The sequence below is a fragment of the Grampus griseus genome (genome assembly GCF_964374135.1).
Source record: "Grampus griseus genome assembly, chromosome: 2".
Taxonomy (NCBI): domain Eukaryota; kingdom Metazoa; phylum Chordata; class Mammalia; order Artiodactyla; family Delphinidae; genus Grampus; species Grampus griseus.
The window spans coordinates 35,043,318-35,064,179 of NC_139018.1; the positions used below are offsets into that span (position 1 = coordinate 35,043,318).

Genomic DNA, 20,862 nt, shown 5'->3' on the forward strand with positions numbered 1-20,862 from the left:
CTTAAACATCTTAATTGAGAATAAAGGAAATAAGCTCCTACTTTAGACTTATAAATACTATTTGCAAATGACTCACTGCCAATTGATTTTAGAAAATGTAAAACTTTGCTCTTTTGCCTTAAGATACAATAATTCTCACTGGTGGCCTCTTTAGGAAGTATCCACATTAGAAACACGTAATTATCACATCTGCAGTTCTCTTGTGACAAAACTAGATTCTCACCAAAACAGACACATGTGAAAAAGTGAGAGGAAGAAATAGGTGAGGTAAAGGAAACAGAGTGAGTGGAAGAACTGCTAAGAAAAGAGAAAAACCAAAAACAGCTCATTCCTATTTTAAATATTATTATAAGGTGTTGCATTTTGTCTTCTCATACCACCCTCAGTTTTAAAATTACAGGCCAACTGGGAAAGATGGAAATGAGTACAGTACTTCCTAAAAGCAAAGAAATGCAATATTGCTGTTGTCTTGCGATAAGCTTAACTTAGTAGAAGTTTCAATAGTAAAGATGAGAGAAAAATCCATACACATTAAGTATTTGGAGGCTATGACATGCTGTAGCTTGAATTAAATAACTTGTTCTCTTACGGTTTTGCTCATCTAAAGATGGATTTTAAAGCTACTAACCTCTCACTTTATGATCAGGCTTTTTATTCGTCATCTATAACCTAATAGTCCTTCATTATTCACATATTAAATAAATATAAGCTTTTGTTCTTATGCCTCCAGAAATTTATCCATCTCTCAGTTTCCCATTTGTAAAAAGGGGTAATAATATTTGTTATCCATCTTATAAAACTAAATTGTTAACACTATAAAGCAATTTTAGTTAACTAAAAGGATGTCATATTTATAATGCTAGTATGATAACATTATATATAACATAAATTTATAATGTTGTGAAAAAGCTCTTATTTCTCTTATTGCACTGGAGAGCTAAACATGAATACTATTATTTAGCAACATAATTTAATAATAGGAGAAATATTCACATCAGAATGTTTTATTTATGGAGCCTTTCTTACAAAACATCTATAGATATTCTGTGTTTAAACACAACATATTCCTATATTACATAATACAGAGGAGACATATTTTATTATCTTTTTGTAAGTGAAGAAATAGACACACTAATAAATTCTATGAATAATGCAAAGCCACACAGTAAATCAATAAAACTTAGGCCTGTAGACTCCAATTCTGAAATTAATCCATTAAATCTATTATATGTTTTCAGTTTACAAGGTATTACACCCTATTCAGACATAGGAAGGATCTTTGTACTTTGCTTAAATGCGACAGAACATAAAAATGCTCAGTATCATTCCTAACACGTAGTAAGTGCTTAACAAATGTTGAATACTATGATTTGTACTAAAACAAAAGTCTAAAGTCACTTATGTCATACAAGTTGCTGTAATGGACTACAGTCAAAGCAACTGTGAAAACTGAATAGTTCTACCAGAAGCAGTACAGAATAGAAGTTATGGGTACGTTTGTTTTTGAATGTGTGTGAATTACCAGATGTCTGAAGATTGCAATATGCTAGCAATAATCTTGAAAACTTAATGAAGATTTATCAAGAAACAGCAGTTTTGGATATGCCAATGACCAGGAATATAGCCTTGGACATTACCATAATACCTCCAAAGTAAACTGGGAAAAGAAAATGAGAAGATTATAAATATATTTTGAAGAAAAATAACTAACAGCACCTCCTGCATTTATGCTTTCACCTAAGTCCAATAGAAAACAGCTACGTAATTACATACGTAAGCAAAGATGAAAAAATATAAGCAAGTATCCATAACTACTTATGGTAAATAAATTGTTCAAATTGGTAAGCCAAATAAGTTTATATAATTTTTAAAATTTCCATAACAACCATACATTACAAATTAAGGCTGTGAAAACAACATCAGCCTGACAAGTCAGAATGGACTTGGACCCAGGATGTTGTAAAATAGGGGAACGCAAAGAGGCAACGTTTGACTCAAGTTAATGCTCTGCTGCTCATGCTAAACAGAGGGGTCTTATCATAATCACTTAAAATCAACAACATTATACTTTATAGTAGAAAAATCTACTTTGCAAGAGTCTCTCAAAAAAAAGAATGAAAAATAACTCAGTGAGTTACAATCTGGAAGACATATAAAAGCAAGAACACATTATTTATTAAATAAAATTGATATAAGTCAGATGAAAGAAAATCTTTACCTTTATCATAATGGAAGAAAAATCTCTTAACAAGGACTTAAAATAATGAGAGGCCCAATTTTTAAAAACTATTCTAAAGAGTTGCAGCTATCCTTCGCCAATGAAAAAGGTAAAACTGTAGGAATGCAAAAAAGATAAAAAAACTTCTTAAAAAGTTAAATAACAGCTCTTATATATACTCTAATTTGAAAGATAAAAGAAATATTTTATTCTATAATTATGAGATTCTTCCATGGAATCGTAACTTACATATTTGTGTGTGTGTGTGTGTATACCCTTGTGTATACACACACCAAATATATTTTTTTGGTATGGAACTTAGAGCTGATATCTTAGAATCAGGATCTATAATTTAAGCTCTGAAGATCACAAACTCTTTTCAGAACATCCAGACTATGATGCTTAGAATAAGGCAGTTCACTATCCAAATAAAGCCTATGTTGCCTTCAAGTCTGAGATTTAGAAGTCAGAATAGAGTCCATCCTTGAACAAAACAATTACACTTCATAAAACTGAGGATAATGTATATGTGTGTGTACACACAAGTACATGTCTTAGAACTGGAGTTGAGTTCTTTAGGTTAGGGCTATAAGCAACTGAATAGTTGACTTTATTACGGCAGCTGGTAGGAATGGGGAAGAAGAAATTGGTTCTATCTACCACCACTAAACAAATCCCATCACCTAGTCAGAATGAGTAGAAATAACCATTTCTACTAACACGCAAACAACATACACAAGAATATACACACACACTCCTGAGGCTGCTCATTTACAACACTGCCTCTTTCAATGCTACCTTGATGTTCATTTTAGCCCAATTATATGCTTTACCCCTAACTGTACCCTTAATTGTACCCCTAAGTGTAGCTCAGCATATGGTAGGCCCAAACCAAATACACAAGAATCAACAAACAAAGGATATAAAAAATTCAGGTTTATAAAACAAACCTGAAAGATTTGGTAACCAGATAGGTAATTATGAAGAGTTAACTCAGATCTTCTTTTCACATAATAAAAATTAAGTATCCAAGAGTAGAAGGTGCCCAAAGTAGGAACATTAACTGGGGCAGATGGAAGTTGACATTTTGCTCAATCAATACTGTAATAGGAAGGGCAGACGTCTATACCTAACCAAGTTTGTCTCTAGAGAAAGGAAAGAAAACAAAGAAATAGGTGGGGATGTGGAGAGTGGCAACATTAGATTCTGTCGTGTCCTGGTTTCCCAGAGGAGTCTTTGTTTTTTCCTTCTTTTTCTTTTTTGAACACAAGTTTCCCAGAAGTTATCAGACTTTTTAGAATTTTCTGTGAATAATTTTCAGATACCACCACTTCTGCAAATTCTCTATTTTTTAAAAGCTTTTTATGTTACAACATGATGGGTGCACTTAAGGAATATTCTTAATCTTTCTGACCTGTCTCTGATCTCCAGGAGCAATGACAAGAAAACATCAAAGAGAAACAGCAGTTGTTTAAACTTGGAAGGAATCATTAAAAAAGAATGAAATTATAGTATTAATTTCCAGCATCTCAAAATAAATGTGGCCTAAATCAATCAGGGAAAATGTAGATTTACTCTTAAAATTATTTATTAAAATGGAGGGTAGGTCTGAGTTGTTCTTGTGTCATTGGCAGAGGTAGGTTAGGAAGCTAAATAAATAGTAATTAATAGAAATCCAAAACATTAAAGACTATTTAAAGCAGTAAAGACTATTTAAAGCAAGGGACACACTCCTGGGCATATTTAAAGCAATAAAGACTAGTTAAATCAAGGGACACACTGCTGGGCATATATCCGGAAAAGACAAAAACTCTAATTTGAAGAGATACATGCACCCCAATGTTCATGGCAGCACTATTTACAATAGCCAAGACATGGAAGCAACCTAAATGTCCATCTACAGAGGAATGGATAAAGATGTGGTATGTGTGTGTGTGCATAATGAAATATTAATCTGCCATAAAAAAGAATGAAACATGATAGACCTAGAGATTATCATACTAAGTAAATCAGATAAATACAAATATCACGATATCACACACGTTGGAATCTAAAAAAAAATGATACAAATGAACTTATTTACAAAACAGAAATAGATTCACAGACATATTGATAGAAAACAAACTTATGGTTACCAAAGGAGAAAGGGCGAGGAATAAATTAGGAATCTGGGATTAACAGATACACACTACTATATATAAAATAAATAAACAACAAGGACCTATTGTATGGCACAGGGAGCTATATTCAGTATCTTGTAATAACCTATAAAGGAAAGGAATTTGAAAAAGAATATATATATATATATCTGTAAGTATAACTGAATCACTTTGTTGTACACCCGAAACATTGTAAATCAACTATACTTCAATAAAAAATACAAAAAAATAAAGCAAGAGACAAATGATATGATAATGACACAATCATTATCATAATTGAAAAGTAACCTCAAAATTACTTACATGCTACTTCATAGAAATATGAGACACTATATTGTTTTCAATCTAATATGATATATTCTGGGCATAAATCTTTACAGATAAAGGGAAACTGCTTTTGGTTAACTATGGATAACTTTGACATGAGTCTCAAAAATCAGTGAGTTTTCAATGCTGGCATATTAAGATCATTCTATGGATTGCTCTCAAGATTTTTCAAAGTTTACCAATTAAATAAAACAGTAAAATTATTATAAGTGAGAAGCAAAATTACAATGTGGGAGAAGCATAGCTTTTAATATATTATTTTTACTATTTAAAATATACTATTTTTATTACATGATGGAAGAGTTTTATTTATTTTTTAGGGATATCAAATAAGACACAGGATATCCATTTAAATTTGAATTTCATATAAATAGTGAATAATTTTTAGCTTAAGTACTCCCTAAATATTGAATGGGCATATGTATGCTAAAAACATACCTATTTATCTGAAATTCAGATTTAACTGGGAGTCCTGTATTTCTTTCCTTCCTTTCTTCCTTTCTTTTTTCCTCCCTCTCTTCCTTCATTTCTTCCTTCCTTCTTCCCTCCCTCCCTCCCTTCCTGTTTTATTAAAGTACAGTTGATGTACAATATTATATAAGTTACAGGTGTATAATAGAGCAATTCACAATTTTTAAAAGTTATACTCCATTTATAGTTATTATAAAAGTTGGTTATATTCCCTGTATGGTACAATACGTCCTTGTAGCTTATTTTTTATACATAATAGTTTGTACCTCTTAGTCCCCTACTCCTATTTTGCCCCTTCCTCCTCCGCCCTCCCCATTGGTAACCACTAGTTTGTTCTCTATATCTCTGAGTCTGCTTCTTTTTTGTTATATTCACTAGTGTGCTGTATTTTTTACATTCCCCATATAAGTAATAACATGATGGAAGATTTTTAAAAATTGTTCCTCAAAACATCAAAGTGAGAAGGCAGGTAGCAGTAGAAAAATAGAAAGTATTAAATATTATATTAGGAAGAGAAAATAATACAATATTTAGATATTTAATTCAGTTGTGAAATATAACTGTTTCATTTTAATATTAGTAAAGAAAGTCAAACATGATTACTAAGTTTGAAGCATCTAAGATATCTTCATTCAGGAAAACATTTTGTAACTTTTAATACACACCACAAATGTAACAGGTACATGGTATCCTATGTAATAGGTACATGGTATCCTATGATAATATTGTTGTCCTGACCTAATGAATATGGTCTAACTGCTCTCTATCCAAAATTTCAGAACAAGTTTTTGTAGTATATTGTGAACCTCAAAATAAACACTTCACACATGTATGTCACAAAATGAAACCCTGTACAAAATAATTTCCAATATAACTTCTTTAATACTTTTAAGATATTATTCTATTATCTATTTTATTCCAATGTTGTTTAAAAGCCTGCTGTCATTCCTATATAAGTGATCTGTCCTTTCTCTCTGACAACTTTTAAAATCTTCTCAGTTATTTTGGTTCTAAAGTTTTACTTTTATGTGTTTAGGCATCAATTTATTTTATTTATCCTTCCTGAGATACACTATTCCTTTAGGATCAGTGGATTCATGTTTTTCCATCAGTTCTGTAAAATTTACAGCCATCATCCCTTTAATCATTGCCTTTCCTCCATTCTCTTCTTTTGGGGCTTTGATATAATAATATATCTTGGACCTACTCATTTCATTCTCCATAACCTATGTCTCTCTTTTTTCCATTACATCATCACTCTATGTAATTGTTTCCAAATGAGGTAATTTCCTCAGGTACATAATTCAGTATGCTAATTCTCTCTTCTACTGGTCCAATCTGCTGTTTTCTCTGTTCTTATACTTAAAGTTTTTAACTTATGTTTTCTTATTGCTAAGAGTCCCATTTTCTCCCCATTTGCTCATTCATAAATGATGGTCTCTTGTTATGTTTTCACCTTTTAAGTATTGGGTTGGTCAAAAAGTTCCTTCGGCTTTAAAGTAAAACTAAAAAGACACATTTTCATTTTCACCAAGAACTTTATTGAACAATGTTCTCACTGTTTTGTTCCACTACCTTCTGCCATTTTTCAGGCAACTTCATAATTCCATATTCCTCAAACTTTTTATCTTTTTTGAGCAAAGAACTTTTCCAGGCACCTCTTACAGTCTTCCAGGGAATTGAAATTTTTTTCATTAACAGAATTTTCTAAAGACCGAAATAAATGGAAATCTGAAGGTCCAATGTCTGGTGAATACGGCAGATGAATCAGAACTTCCCAGCCAAGCTGTAACAGTTTTTGCCTGGTCATCAAAGAACATGTGGTCTTGTGTTATCCTGATGGAAGATTATGTGTTTTCTGTTGACTAATTCTGGAAGCTTTTCATCCAGTGCTACTTTCAGTTGGTCTAATTGGGAGCAGTACCTGTTGGAATTAATCATTTGGTTTTCCAGAAGGAGCTCATAATAGAGGACTCCCTTCCAATCCCACCATACACACAACATCACCTTCTTTGGATGAAGATTGGTCTTTGGTGTGGTTGGTAATGGTTCAGTTCGCTTGCCCCATGATCTCTTCTATTCCACATTATTGTGCAGTATTCACCTTTCATCGCCCATCACAATTTGTTTTCAAAACAGAATGTTTTTGTTACGTTTAAGCAGAGAATCGCATGTGGAAATACGGTCAAGAAGGTTTTTTTTTCCCTTAACTTATGTGGAACGCAAACATCAAAGCGATTAACACAACCAAGTTGGTGGAAATGATTTTCAGCGCTTGATCTGGGTATTTTGAGTATGTTGGCTATCTCCCAAGTGGGGTATAATGATTGTTCTCAATTAATGTCTCGATTTGATTGCTATCAACTTCAACTGGTCTACCCGACTGTGGAGCATCGTCCAGTGAGAAATCTCCAGCAGTAAACTTTGCAAACCTCTTCTGACAACTTCAATCAGTCACAGCATCTTCTCCATACACTGCACAGATCTTTTTTTTGCGTTTCAGTTGCGTTTTTACCTTTCTTGAAATAATAAAACATAATATGCCAAAAATGTTGTTTTTCTTCCATCTTCAATATTAAAATGGCTACACAAAAATTTACCAATTTTGATTTTTTTTAATTTTATGCACGCTGATACGACAGCTGTCACAATACAATCCAACAAAACTGTTTCGAACGAATTTAAAGACAACTAAGCACTACTAGAGCCATCTTATGGAAAAAATTGAACTAACCTTTTGGCCAACCCAATATGTCTTTGTTCTTCTGGATATTTCATCATACACTACTTAACCTTGGATTGTCAGGGACAGTTTGATATACTTCTGTTGTGTCTGCATCCTTTGTGGTTTAGTATTTGTCCTAAACAAAATTTTCCAAATATGGATAATAAATGATAATGCTCACCTAATTCTTCTCTGTATTTTGTATTTGACAGTTCTAGCAGTCATCTTTTCAGTCCATCTATTGATTAATGGTTTTGCTGCCTTACTTGTGCTTGGTGAGTTTTGGTAGTACATTCATTACTTGATTTTAATCTGTTGGAGTATGGCTGACCGAAAGTGGGGAAAACTTCCTACAGAGAAAATTTATTTCTGCTTCTACCTTTAATCAGAGGACACCACTGACCAGTTCCACTTCAGCCTCCCACAAGTGTCTCATAGTCTCAGGGATCCCAGGCTGAGCTTTACACATTGCTGCTTGTCTAAGTTTAAGTGTCTTACCAGCAGTGCTGCGATGGTCATCTGTCCTCAGAGCATCTCCTTCTCCCTCTCCCAAGTCCTGGCTTCCTACATTTCTGGCTCTTGCTCCCTGCTCCTTGGTCTCATGGTATTTTGGGGCAAGAGTGAATGTAAAGACTGACAGTATATGTCCTTTAACAGGGTATGCCTCATAGGGTATGTCCTTTTACTGGGTCAAATTTTTCTACAGAGGGAAGGTTTTTCAAAGTTCCAAATCAACAATTATTCCAGGCCATATAATTTTCGTAAAATGCTTTATTCTCCTATAAAATGAATGTCTTTTATATCATCATTACATTGAGGTTTTTGATGCACTGCACACTGCCCTACAAGAAGATGCTAACAATTTATATGCCAAACAACAATGCTCTTTTCATCTAAACCCTGCCAATTCCAGGCAATCTCAGTTTTAAATAGTTATTTAACTGATGTGTACAAAGAAACAGAATATTTTAAAAATTTACATTTCTTACCAGTTATGAGTACATATTTAAAAGCAACGTGCTTCTTTCCCCTTGCAAATGGCCTGTATATATCCTTTGCCTGCTATTCTACTCATTGCCATGTTATTCCTATTTAATATTTAGAAAACTTAATATATTGAAAATATTAAACCTTTGGCAGTTAAATCTATTGCAAATATTAATTTTAAGTTGACATTTGTTACAATTTTTGTTGCTTAGTTGCTTAGTAAAATTTGTTACTTAGTTGACATTTCCATTAAGAGGTTTTAAATGCTTATACAGGGGTTCTATCATTATTTTTATTATATTTTCTGGGTTTCATGTCTCACCTAGAAAGGTTTCTTTTACCTAGAGATAAAAATAACATCTTAATTTTTAAATCATAAGTTTGCAGTTTTTAATATTTAATGTCTGTAGTTTAATTCTGTGTTGCATGATCAGTCTTCTCCACCAAAATGGATAGCCAATTTTCTCAACACCTTTTATTGAATGACCGACCCTTCTTTCCTCCAATGTCTTGATGTATCATATATATATAATACTAAATTCCAATTTTATACATAGGTATGTTAATGAAATATCATTTGGTTGCATTTCTTTCTGAGTTTATTTTCCTGTCATTGCTGTGCCTTTATATTTTATTGTTTTACTTGAAAAAAATCACTAGTTATTTTCATACTTTTGCTATTTTAAAATGAAATTTAGAATCAACTTTGTTGATTTAGAATCAATTTCTCCTCCAAAATTCCAGTGGGAATTATATCACATGTATTAATCAAGTTAAGGTAAATTGATAAGTTACACAAAAAATATTTTCACAAAAATATTTGCATCTAAGAATATCGCATGACTTCCTAATCATTCAAGCTATATTTTACGTCCTTTAATAAAGTTTTCTTTTTTCAGGTCTGTCAAATGGCTTAAGTTTATTCTTAGGTATTATGAAGTTTCCTTTTTTCTGCTATTGCAAATGAAATCTTTCCAAACTTTTTTCTAGTGGGTTGTTTCTAATTTAAGTAATATTAGCATATAGATGTTTATAAAATAAAATACTCATATTCAGCTGCCATCCTGAACTCTTCTTGCTTCTAATACCTTTTCAGCTGATTCTTTTGGGTCTTCTAGGTGAACAATCACATCCATAAATAAAGGGCTTACAGCTTTAAAAAAATTCATGTTAGAGTTCTTCATTTTAAAAACATTAATAAGCAGTGTGCTCTGTTATCAAAAGCTAATTGCACTCATTCTCTAGGTCACAAAGAGACAACTGACTTTACTATCTCAGATAGCAGTCAATGCATCTTTGAAGTGATGCTATTAGGGGTGACTACGGGGAACTTTCTGACTCACTGCCTTTATTCTCTTTAGGGATGCATACACAAACAAAATTAAAACACAGTAATATTCCTACCTAGAGATAACTGGGAACTCTATTAATTCCACTTCAGACAATTTCCTTCTTATTCACAGAGATGCAATATTTTAACCCCTTTCTTCCTTTCCTTTCTCAACTTGTGCTTTTAGTACACACACACACACACAAACACACACACACTTATCTCTTATTTTTTCTTCCTGAACTGCAAACCACCTTATTCATGACTAAATGTACAAATTTAGTAAATAAAAATAAAAATAGCAAAATTCTGAAACAACAAAAAGGAAGACATAAGTTTTAGATTAAAATTAAAACAAATAAAGGGCCAATGCCATTAACCTTCATCTAAACTGTTAACAATTTTCCTACATATTCTCCATAAAGATTCCCATCAATTTATTCATTTTCAATTAATGACATCTGTTTTTCTACAAGTTTGAACACTATAGATACATTTGAATGTTATTTTGAATTCAATTTTAATTACTAACATTTAATTCTATTATTTTTCTTTGCACATATTTTGTATGTCAGGAACACACAAAGTCTTTTGAAAGGTGGCTCAGAAAACTACTCTCTGCAACCTCCATACCTCGTTCGTCAAAAAGTGTTATAAATTCTATCTTGAGAGTAATCTACCCTTTCTACCCGCATCTGCATTTAGGTTCTCAGCATCTTTTATTTGAATATTCCAATAACATCCTAATTGGTGTTGTAGCTAAGTTCACTCCCATTCAACCCATTCTCTATTCTGCTGCCAAAGTAGTCTCTCTAAAATGCAAATCTCATTAAATTCATTGCTGTTTAACATCTTTAAAAATATATATATATCTTCATTTCCTACTAGAAAGAATCCAAATGCCTTTTTTTTTTATGACACAGAGAGCCTTCATCATTTGACTCTACCCCTCTCCAGGCTCTTTCTTGCCACTGCCTCCTCAAAACCCATTCTGCAGGCCGACTGACCTACTGGCAGACTTATGATTTCAGCCATTGTGCCTTTATTGTAGAATTAATCAATTCTTTATACAATGGTATATTTATACAATGGCATATTTATACAATGGTAATGAGAATCAACAAACAACTACATGTAACAGTATAAATCAATTTTACAAATATAATGTTGAGCAAAAGAATCCAGACACAAAAGATTACATACTACTATACACTTTCAATTATATAATGGTTAGTACAAACCCAAAAAATCTATGATGCTAAAAGTCAGAACTGTAGTTACTCTCACGGGTTGGGCTGTGAGGAAAAGGGGGCACAAGAGGGTCTTCTGGGACACTGATAATATTCTCGTTTCTTACACATTGTAAATCAACTATATTTCAATTAAAAAAAGAAGAGATTAAGAAACAAAAAAAATTATTCTGGTTTCTTGATCTGGATGCTGGTTACATGGGTATGTTCATTTTCTGAAAATCCATTAAATTGTAACTACACTATTTGTACACTTTATGTAAATTTAAGTAAAAGGTAAAATAAGAACAATAGTTCTAGTATCACTTTTTTGAAAATTTCCCTATGTCCCTCAGATAAACTTTATCTTACATATATACCAATATTATATTGGCGATCATGTTACCTTTTATATATCCAATTCTTTCCTGAGTACTAAGATAATAAATATCTCTAAGGAACTTCCCTGAGTACTAAGATCATAACTTTCTATCCATGTATCCCCATGCCCCAGCACAGTGCCTGGCAGTGAGTAATCACTAATATTATGTAAATGAGGGTTTCTCAATTTATGCACATTTAACATTTTGAGCCAGAGAATTCTTTGTTGTGGGAACTGTCCAGTTCATTGGAAGATATTTAGCAGCATTCCTGGCCTCTAATCACCCAATGTCAGTAGCATCCCCCCAGTTGGAACAACCAAAAATGTCACAAAGCATTAAATGTACCCTGGGGACCAAAATGCCCTACTTGACAATCACTTACATAAAAAAATGTTTCTGTCAAAAAACACAAGCCACGTGTTTTTCCGCGTGGCTTGCAGTATCTTAGTTCCCCACTAGGGATCGAACCTGGGCCACTGCAGTGAAAGCGGTGGACACCAGGGAATTCCCAAGCCAAGCCAAGCCAAGTGTTAAACAATTCACTTACCAAAAAACTTTGGGCATTACATGGTTTGCTTCTAAGGGGCGACTAAAAAACGTAAGCTGTCTTGAACACTAGAGGGGAAGTTAAGCTCTGTCAGGAAAAGTTTATAAAATGCTTTAAATGTCTAGATAATCAAACGTAATTCATATTAATTGCATGCTAGAATATTGTTTCCTTTGGAATTCTATGCAGAAAAGTAAGTTTGCCAAGCAAAATAATTGTGTAAATAGGACTGTACATTGTGGTGTTTTAAAAAATGACTGTTAATAGTAGCTATATGTATTCAATGTCCTAACTATAAATTATTTTGCAAGGTTTGTATCTATGAATTGACCATTAATTCTAAAATATTAAGGTTCATAATATTCTATCCATAAAACATTTAGTGTGAATATTCCATAAGAAAAGAATAGTTAGAAAATAAAGTACTGTGCATCAGCTATGAGAAGAAAACTTCACCAAGGGCATAACTAGCTTGTTAGAAAATAATGTGTTTGCACTTTATAAACTGCATGTTTTTGATTCAGGATGTGTTTTGAACTTGACCTCTGTTGCAAGATGGTGAGTAGTGAAATAATTGAGTACTATTATGTTAATGGAGTTCGAAAAAAGAGAAAATGAATTGGTTTATATTTATGTGTCAAACTGAGATAGTTAAAGTATAAATCTGACTCTGCCAAAATTATTTCCTGACAAGCAATTAGAATCAGTCTTTAAGAACAGGCTGCTGAGCCAAAACTGAATATAGAACACAGGCAGTTAATAAAAGAAACAAAACTGGAAAAATACAAGAAAAATGTTTAATCTCATTATTAGTCTGCAATATGCCAATAAATGCATACAATTTTCACCTATCAAATTAGTAAGATTAAAAATGATAATGGATGTGTACTTTCATAAACTGATAGCATGAATATATAAATTTGTACATATTCTGGAGGGCAAACTGGCAGACTTAGCAATCTTGACTGTTATTCTATTTTAAGGAAATATTTCTAAACTGGTAATCAGAGAAGTATATGACAATTTATATAAAGAGAGTGTTGATGACAGGAAATAATAAAGGACCTAAATGATTAATGACAGGGAAATTAAATTACTCATAGCTTGTTTATACTCTGTAGTGACTGACACACCCCTCCTCCCCGTTTTTGTTCTTTTATAAGAACACTTACAAAACAGAGAAAATCTTACTTTATATGAAAAGGAGAGTGATTAAGAACAAGGGCTCTAGAGTCAAGACTACCTTGTTCAAATTCTAATTCTATTATCTTCTACTCTGTGATCTGGATTAACTTATTAATGATTTAATTTTTCTAAATCTAATTTTCCTGTTTGTAAAGTGGTACCTCTTGTGTAGGTTTGTTGTGAGGATTAAATAAGACATTACATAAATGTTTATCACAATGCCTGGCACACAGTAAGTGCACAATAAATTTTCATAGCTATGGTATCACTTGGGATGATGTTATTAAGAAACCCAAGATATAAACCTTAATATATGTTGGGTTTGCTACTGGGCAAATTAATCAATTAGTCCTAGCTAATAACTATATGTTGAGATTACTGGTGGTTTGTATTTACTTCATTTTGCTTTTCTGTATTTCCCAAATTATTTTTTGGCAAAAACAGTAAAATCAAAATATATTTAGAAATCTACATTCAGAAAAAAAATTTAAAGCTATTCATAAAAGGCATTTTATTATGCCTTTTGTAAGTCATAAAAACATGTCTTTTCCTTATCCTAAATGACCGTATGTCTTTCAGTTAAAATCTCACCTTTAATACTGTGTCTTAATAAAAAGGTCACCATTTTTATGCTCTTATTAAACACCTATAATACGCAAAATGCTGGGGTCCTAATATTCTCATTCTGATTCTAACAAACCAGGAATTATGGAAATTTGACGACAGATTTTCTGGTTAATAAAATAGGAGTTTTCTGCAGACGGCCTTAAGTTTTATTTTTAGTTACTAACCATCATGAGAAACAGGACATCTACAAAGGCTTTTGCCTTTTATCCTTCTCTCAAGATTGATCTTAGTTTTGACCAGAGGACAGCCAGTTGGAGGATGAGAGAAGAATTTAACTAATAAGAGATATTTTCTTTCAGAACATTAGCTCAAGATTTCTATAATGAGATTACCTATGATTGCACAGTAAGTACACATCTACTACTGTAATATGGTTATGAACAAACCAAATAAAAATTGATTCCTGAACATCTAAGATGTTTTTATGCTGCTTATATGAATAGAAAATAATCTCTATTTCTTCATAAGTACTAAATATTACAAGAAATCTAAAAGCATTCAGAGATAAATACAAGAAGTTTAGAGTGGTTTGTATTTTATAAACATCGAAATATCTAACTAGTGAACTTTTCAGGTATTGATTTTGATGTTCACGGAATTAAATACTGGTAAATATACATGAAGAAGTTTGTATTGAACAGTTTCTTTATCCAAGGCAATTGACTTTTCCCTCAATGGTCTCTCTCACTCCACTGGATCTCTTGTGCCACACATGTAATGTGTTAGTTTTTGCCAGCAACACTGAAATATTTGATGTAGGAGACAAAGGGTAGAAAAAGAGACTGGGGTTTCAGAGACTGGTTATTAGTACCTGCTACTGTCATTGCCTATATTCAGAACTGAAGGAGTGAAACTTCCTAACAAAATGCTCATATAAGGAAGCTACATCTTCCTTTGCGAAGTATTGAAAATGATCTACTGTTCTTCAGGAGAGAAAGGAAAAAAAGAAAGAAAAGAAAATGAAAAATTACACGACAACTTGTTTGTTAGGAGTAGCTGCCTACAAAGAATCTCCTGATTGCAAAGAAATTTAGAGGATCTTCTTATTAAATATAAAAAGGACTTGAAGACTAATAAAGGTATGACAGAAATACTGCCTTTCAGGTTAACCTTTACAAAAAAATACATTACAAAACTCTATTTCCAATTGAGCTTCCCTCAAAATAAAAACAGAATTTCAGATGTCACGAGAAAATAAAAAGTATATTTATTACAAATAAAACAAGTTGAATAAAATGATGTTACTGATATTTTCCTTTAGCCCAGGTCTTATACTTTAAAATACATAAATCGGGCTTCCCTGGTGGCACAGTGGTTGAGAGTCCGCCTGCCGATGCAGGGGACGCGGGTTCGTGCCCCGATCCAGGAGGATCCCACAGGCTGCGGAGCGGCTGGGCCCGTGAGCCATGGCCACTGAGCCTGCGCGTCCGGAGCCTGTGCTCCGCAACGGGAGAGGCCACAACAGTGTGAGGCCTGCGTACCGCTAAGAAAAAAAAAAAAATACCTAAATCATTTATTTTCATTAAATATGTTCTTCAGAATGAATACAAGTGAAGAAAAATCTTTTAAAATTATTCACCATTGTTAAAAAAAATAAAAGTTAAATCTGGATGTAATTTCTATTTTAATGCTTTTTGCCTGACATGAGAACTTTGATCTTCCCAGCTGTGCTGTCAAAATAAATAACTTTAGTAGGATATCAGGGGATGGGAGGAAAAATAGGTTACTAAAACTTATCTTAAGTGCAGCACTTTTAAAGAGATTACTTTAAAGGAATCACTGTGAAGTACTGACCAATAGGAATGAAGCTAATTGCTCTCAAATTTGAAGGCACACATCAAGATAGGGAGGACAAACTCCTAGTTCAAATGATAAATTAATCAAAACCATAATAAAAACCAATAAATGTAACCAGGAATTCAAGTGAGCTTTAGTTGACAGTAAGAATAAATTAAATTACCAAACATTTTCAGTATTAGTATATAGTTGTACCTCAGGGGGTAAAATCCCTCATTGTGCTTGCAATTACATTCAAGAACCTCCTGAACATTAATTATCTATTTATCTCTAACCATTCTCTATTCTTCCACTATAAAACCAATAAACTTGGTTTTAGGTAATGCTGTTTATTAACAGCTAACCAGTGAAATCAGTAATCTGTCACTGAATGCCCTAGGTTTTAAAATTAAAGAGATTCTTATTGGCATTTAAACTATTACCAGAATCCTTCAGCTGTGCAAAGAAGACATTAACATAGAAGACATTCTTTTTCCTGAATCAGTGATGCTTAGAAGAGGTGAAACGATTCCCTCATATACAATCACTCTGACTTTGAACATTTTCCCTGAAAAATTAGAAGAAAATAACAAAATTTTGTGGATGATATTAGAAATGTATTTTTTTGCTAAATGTCTTTTTCCCTCTTTTGGAATGTAAGTTCCTTGAGAACAAGTCTTTATCTTTGTGTTACAGACACCTAACAGAGTATATGGCACAGAGTAAGCCTTTTTGAATAGATTCTGAGAGAATTATTGGATGTATTGAATTAACTTCTCTCCTATGCATACAGAATAGTACTAGTTTATACACCACCCTTGGGAGAACTGAGAAGATAGTCACTCAAATCATTTTCTGTGTTTGATACTTTAGATGAGGAACCTTGGCTCAGAAAGGCTGGATAAAGTATGTAAAATCACCAAAAAATTGTTGAGTTTGAAAACATTATCACCTAAAGGATTGAAAATCTTCTTTCCTAAACACATTATTATTGCATATTTAACTACTCTAGTTTCAAACCCCCTGAAGACAAGGAACAATTTTTTCCAATCTTTGTTAACTCCTGTAAGGTCTAGGACACTATGGTGCAGAGTTCAATTCAGGTAGAAAGCTGGGTATCCAGAATTGAAGACCACTGAATTGAAATGAACTCCTGTTCCCATTACTGGTTCCTATAAACACAACCTGGTTGCCTCATCTCAGTTCCGTTAACTTCATTTAAACCTTGCCTTTCAAACGCTTACCTCCGCTTCTTATAAAGTCTGCATTATTCCACTTCGAGTATTTTTTAAATTCAACTTTCTCCAGAATCACTTTTGCTGTCCTTCAAACATCCAATATCTGTGTTATTTCAACTTTATTCTCCCTTTTATTATTAGAATATAGTGTCTTCTAAATCTCACTTGGCCTTCTGTGGCCTTTCTAAAGGTTTATAATTTCTTCGACTCCTGATACAGTATCTTGGACTTATACATCTTTCGTGTTAATTATGTAGTTTCCCTGATGTCTTTGCTACTAATTTAATTTCTTCTTAGACAAAAGTATTAAAAGCTACTGAATTCACTTCTAGGTAAATACCCAAAAGAATGGTAAGAAAAACAGGTACTTGCATACTAATGTTCATAGCAGCATTAATGTAAGAGCCAAAAGATGGAAACAACTCAAGTACCCATCAACAGATGAATGGATAAACAAATTGTATATACACACAATGAGGGATGAAATTGTGATATATGCTACAACATGAATGAACCTTGAAAATATTGTTAAGTCAGACATAGAAAGACAAAAATTGTATGATTCCACTTATATGAGGTACCTAGAATAGGCAAATTCAGAGACAAAAAGTAAAATAGAGGTTACCAGGGGCTAGGGGAGGGAGGAATGGGGAGTTATTGTTTACTGTACAGAGTTTCTATTTGGGATTGTGAAAAAGTTCCGGACACAGATAGTGGTGATGGCTATACAAAACAGTGAATGTACTGTACTTAATGTCACTGAATTGTACACTTAAAATAGTAAATTTTATGTTATGTGTATTTTATCACAATAAAAAAATTAAAACCTACAGAAGTAATTTTCTTGACTTTCCTAGAGCAGTCTTTTGCTTCATATCAATTTTATCTCTATCACTAAAGGAAAAGGAGAGGGAGAAACAGAAGCAAAACCTATCCATACCTTTTCCTGTACTCCCTGTTTATCACTCTCTTTTTAGCTTTTCCCTTCTCCTTTGCCTCTCATTTTTAGTAAAAATAAAATAAAATTTAATATGGATACTCAGCATTTTCCACACTTCAAGCACAATGATGTTGTGGATATATACACACATAGAACACTTCAAGTCTACATACACACACTTTCATGCATGCATACACACCCCACTTTAAATCTCCTCAGACTCTTGAAATTGTGTGAAAATTTCACCAAGATTCTTCTCTACTTTTTGTTTGATCTTGTCTTTTGTTTAAATACAAGTGAATAAGACAATAAGCTTTATAGTCCAGATAATTAAAGCTTTTTAGTCTAGTTGCCAAATACTTAGTAAATAAAGGAAAATTTCAATTTTAAAAGTTTACCCACACAAAAGAAAACACAGTCTAAAATGTGGGAGGGAAAGATAAATACATCAAAAGGATCTCTAAATGATATTACATAAATTATGGAGTAGCAGAGAAATGATATTCTCAAAGGAAAAAATGGAGCAGAGTGGAAAGTTACCTTAATCTTAACTACAAAGAGCTATAAGACAACTAAATTTATTATTTTTAGAGATGATACTTTAAAGTTTCAAAAAATTCTTCTGGTCTTAACTAAAAAGGATAAAATTAATAGGAGTAATTTATCCTCATGAAGCCCTGGAAAAATCAGGGAAAATAAATTAGGAAACAAATTTATTATATGGAAAATTACTGAAAGATCCCATACACAAGGAACAAAAGTACATAATATATGATATGAAAAGGCAACTGAAGCAAAGATGATAAATGATTTAGAAAAAAATCTATTCCTAAATAGAGGAAGAATGTGGAGTTGTATAAAAAAGCAGAAAGATGGTAGTTGTGAATTTAAGTCAGTTTAGGAGTAAACTGGACTGGACTTAAATAGTGAGGCATTTTCCTATTGCTAAGATATGTTTGGACAATATGTAGGCAACACTTCTTGGAAATAAAATCTGATCAGGGTTACAAGACAACAGAGGAGCAACGCCAGTGATTTACCAGATGCAGAGAAGTATAAGGGAGGCAATATGGACCAATCAGCAAGTTGCAAGGCTGAGTACACAGGCGATGAATGTGATGTCTCATGTCAACTAATGGGGCAGCCATGTGCAGCAAATAGGTAGAGAAGAACAGTAGTCAAGCAAATTCAGTCAGCAGTCCAACTTAGTGGCACAAGGCAAGTAGAGATAGGTAACAAAAGTGCTAAACAATCTGAACCTACTTATAATATTACTGGTATAGACTGGGTAGGGCAAGATCAGGCAGACAGAAAGCATAGCACTTGGAAGGCCACGGTATAGGAGAATGGTAGGAGAGCCGACAGACAATGCTGGGCAGTCTAAAATGCTAAAATAGCAGATGAATATGTAGTACCAGGCCATTTGCTGATGGACAAAGCACCAGTGAGTGAAGAATGCAAATCATTCAGCAGATACGTAATGGGGGGAAAAAGGAGAGACAAAAATCAAAGGCAGTTAAACAGGAAGACAGAACAGCAGAGAAGTGATGACAGATCATCAGAAGCAGTTGGGTAGGGTAGTGAAAAGCTGTCAGCAGGAGAACAAAACAACACTCAGGAAAAGAAGAGATTAAGACTGAAGCAGTCTCCTGAATGGGGTGTCTTCCATCTAGGAAATAGTCATCAATAAACTGCGTATGAGAATCTACAAGAGAAACAGCACACAAATGGAGATAGCATATGGATCTGAACTCTACTGCCCAGGGATACGGAATGACCCTAGAACATAGATACATAACAATCCACAAGGAAATTAAACAAATGGGAAAAATGGGTCCAAGCGTTTTTTTATGATGATAAAAGAAACCAAAACACTAAAAATTATTAATCTGGAAATGATTGGCTGGGATTGAAGTCTTCGCTTACCCCTTTCTGGAGCCCACAAAATGGGAATGTTGGGAATTTCTGCAGCAGAAAAACAGAAGAGAAAAGGGATTTCTGACTCCCAGTTTGAGGAAAGCAGGTCAAATTTAGGGCTGTATAAACTGGTTCAGGGAAACAAGAACCAGCCTGAACCTTCTCCCTTCCTCAGAATCAGGCCATTCCTGAGGTTTGGGAAAGGTTTAGGAAGCCCTCACCCCATCATTCCCCACAACCTCCCCTTTCACACTTACCTCCAGTGCAAACAGTTTCCAGCAAGGAGGTACTTGGGAAAATTCACTCCCATGTTTACACCATGGCAAAATTTCAGGATAGCCAACTAATAGTACTTCCTGTGTAGGCCAGGTTCCTGTTCAGTGGGATCCCTTCCACCCTTCGTGAGTGAGCAGAGGGGACAGGTTACTAGAAACTACATACCTCTTTGAAAGTGGATGGGAAATGAAGCAGGGGTAGTAATACAATAAATAAATAGTAATACTAGTAAATACCTTGATGATCTCATCAGTTGTCATGGATTTTAATTCCATTAAGATACTGATGACTCTAAAAAAATAGTATCTCTAGCCCAGACTTTTCCTTTGAACTCCAGATGCATATACCTAACTGCCAACTTAACACCTCCATTTGGATATCTAAAGGCAATTCAAATTTCCATGACCAAAGTAAAACTCCTGATCTTCCTCCTCAAACCTCTTCTTCCCCCAGTCTTCTCCATTTCACTGAATGGCAACTCCATTCTTCCAATTGCCCAAGTCAAAGTCCTGGATCTTATACTCGAC

General features: G+C 33.4%; 1 protein-coding gene across 6 annotated transcripts in view; it reads right to left on the reverse strand.

Moving 5' to 3' along the window:
- Positions 1–20,862, reverse strand: part of GPHN (gephyrin) — a 627,058-nt gene that overhangs the window by 331,302 nt on the left and 274,894 nt on the right. For 3 of the 6 annotated variants that reach the window (XM_082648861.1, XM_082648859.1, XM_082648863.1), the window contains exon 5: positions 20,069–20,107. The exons of the other annotated variants lie outside the window; for them this stretch is intronic. In XM_082648861.1, the coding sequence (XP_082504987.1) occupies positions 20,069–20,107 (39 nt within the window). The remainder of the gene's footprint in view (positions 1–20,068; positions 20,108–20,862) is intronic. 6 annotated transcript variants of the gene reach the window in all.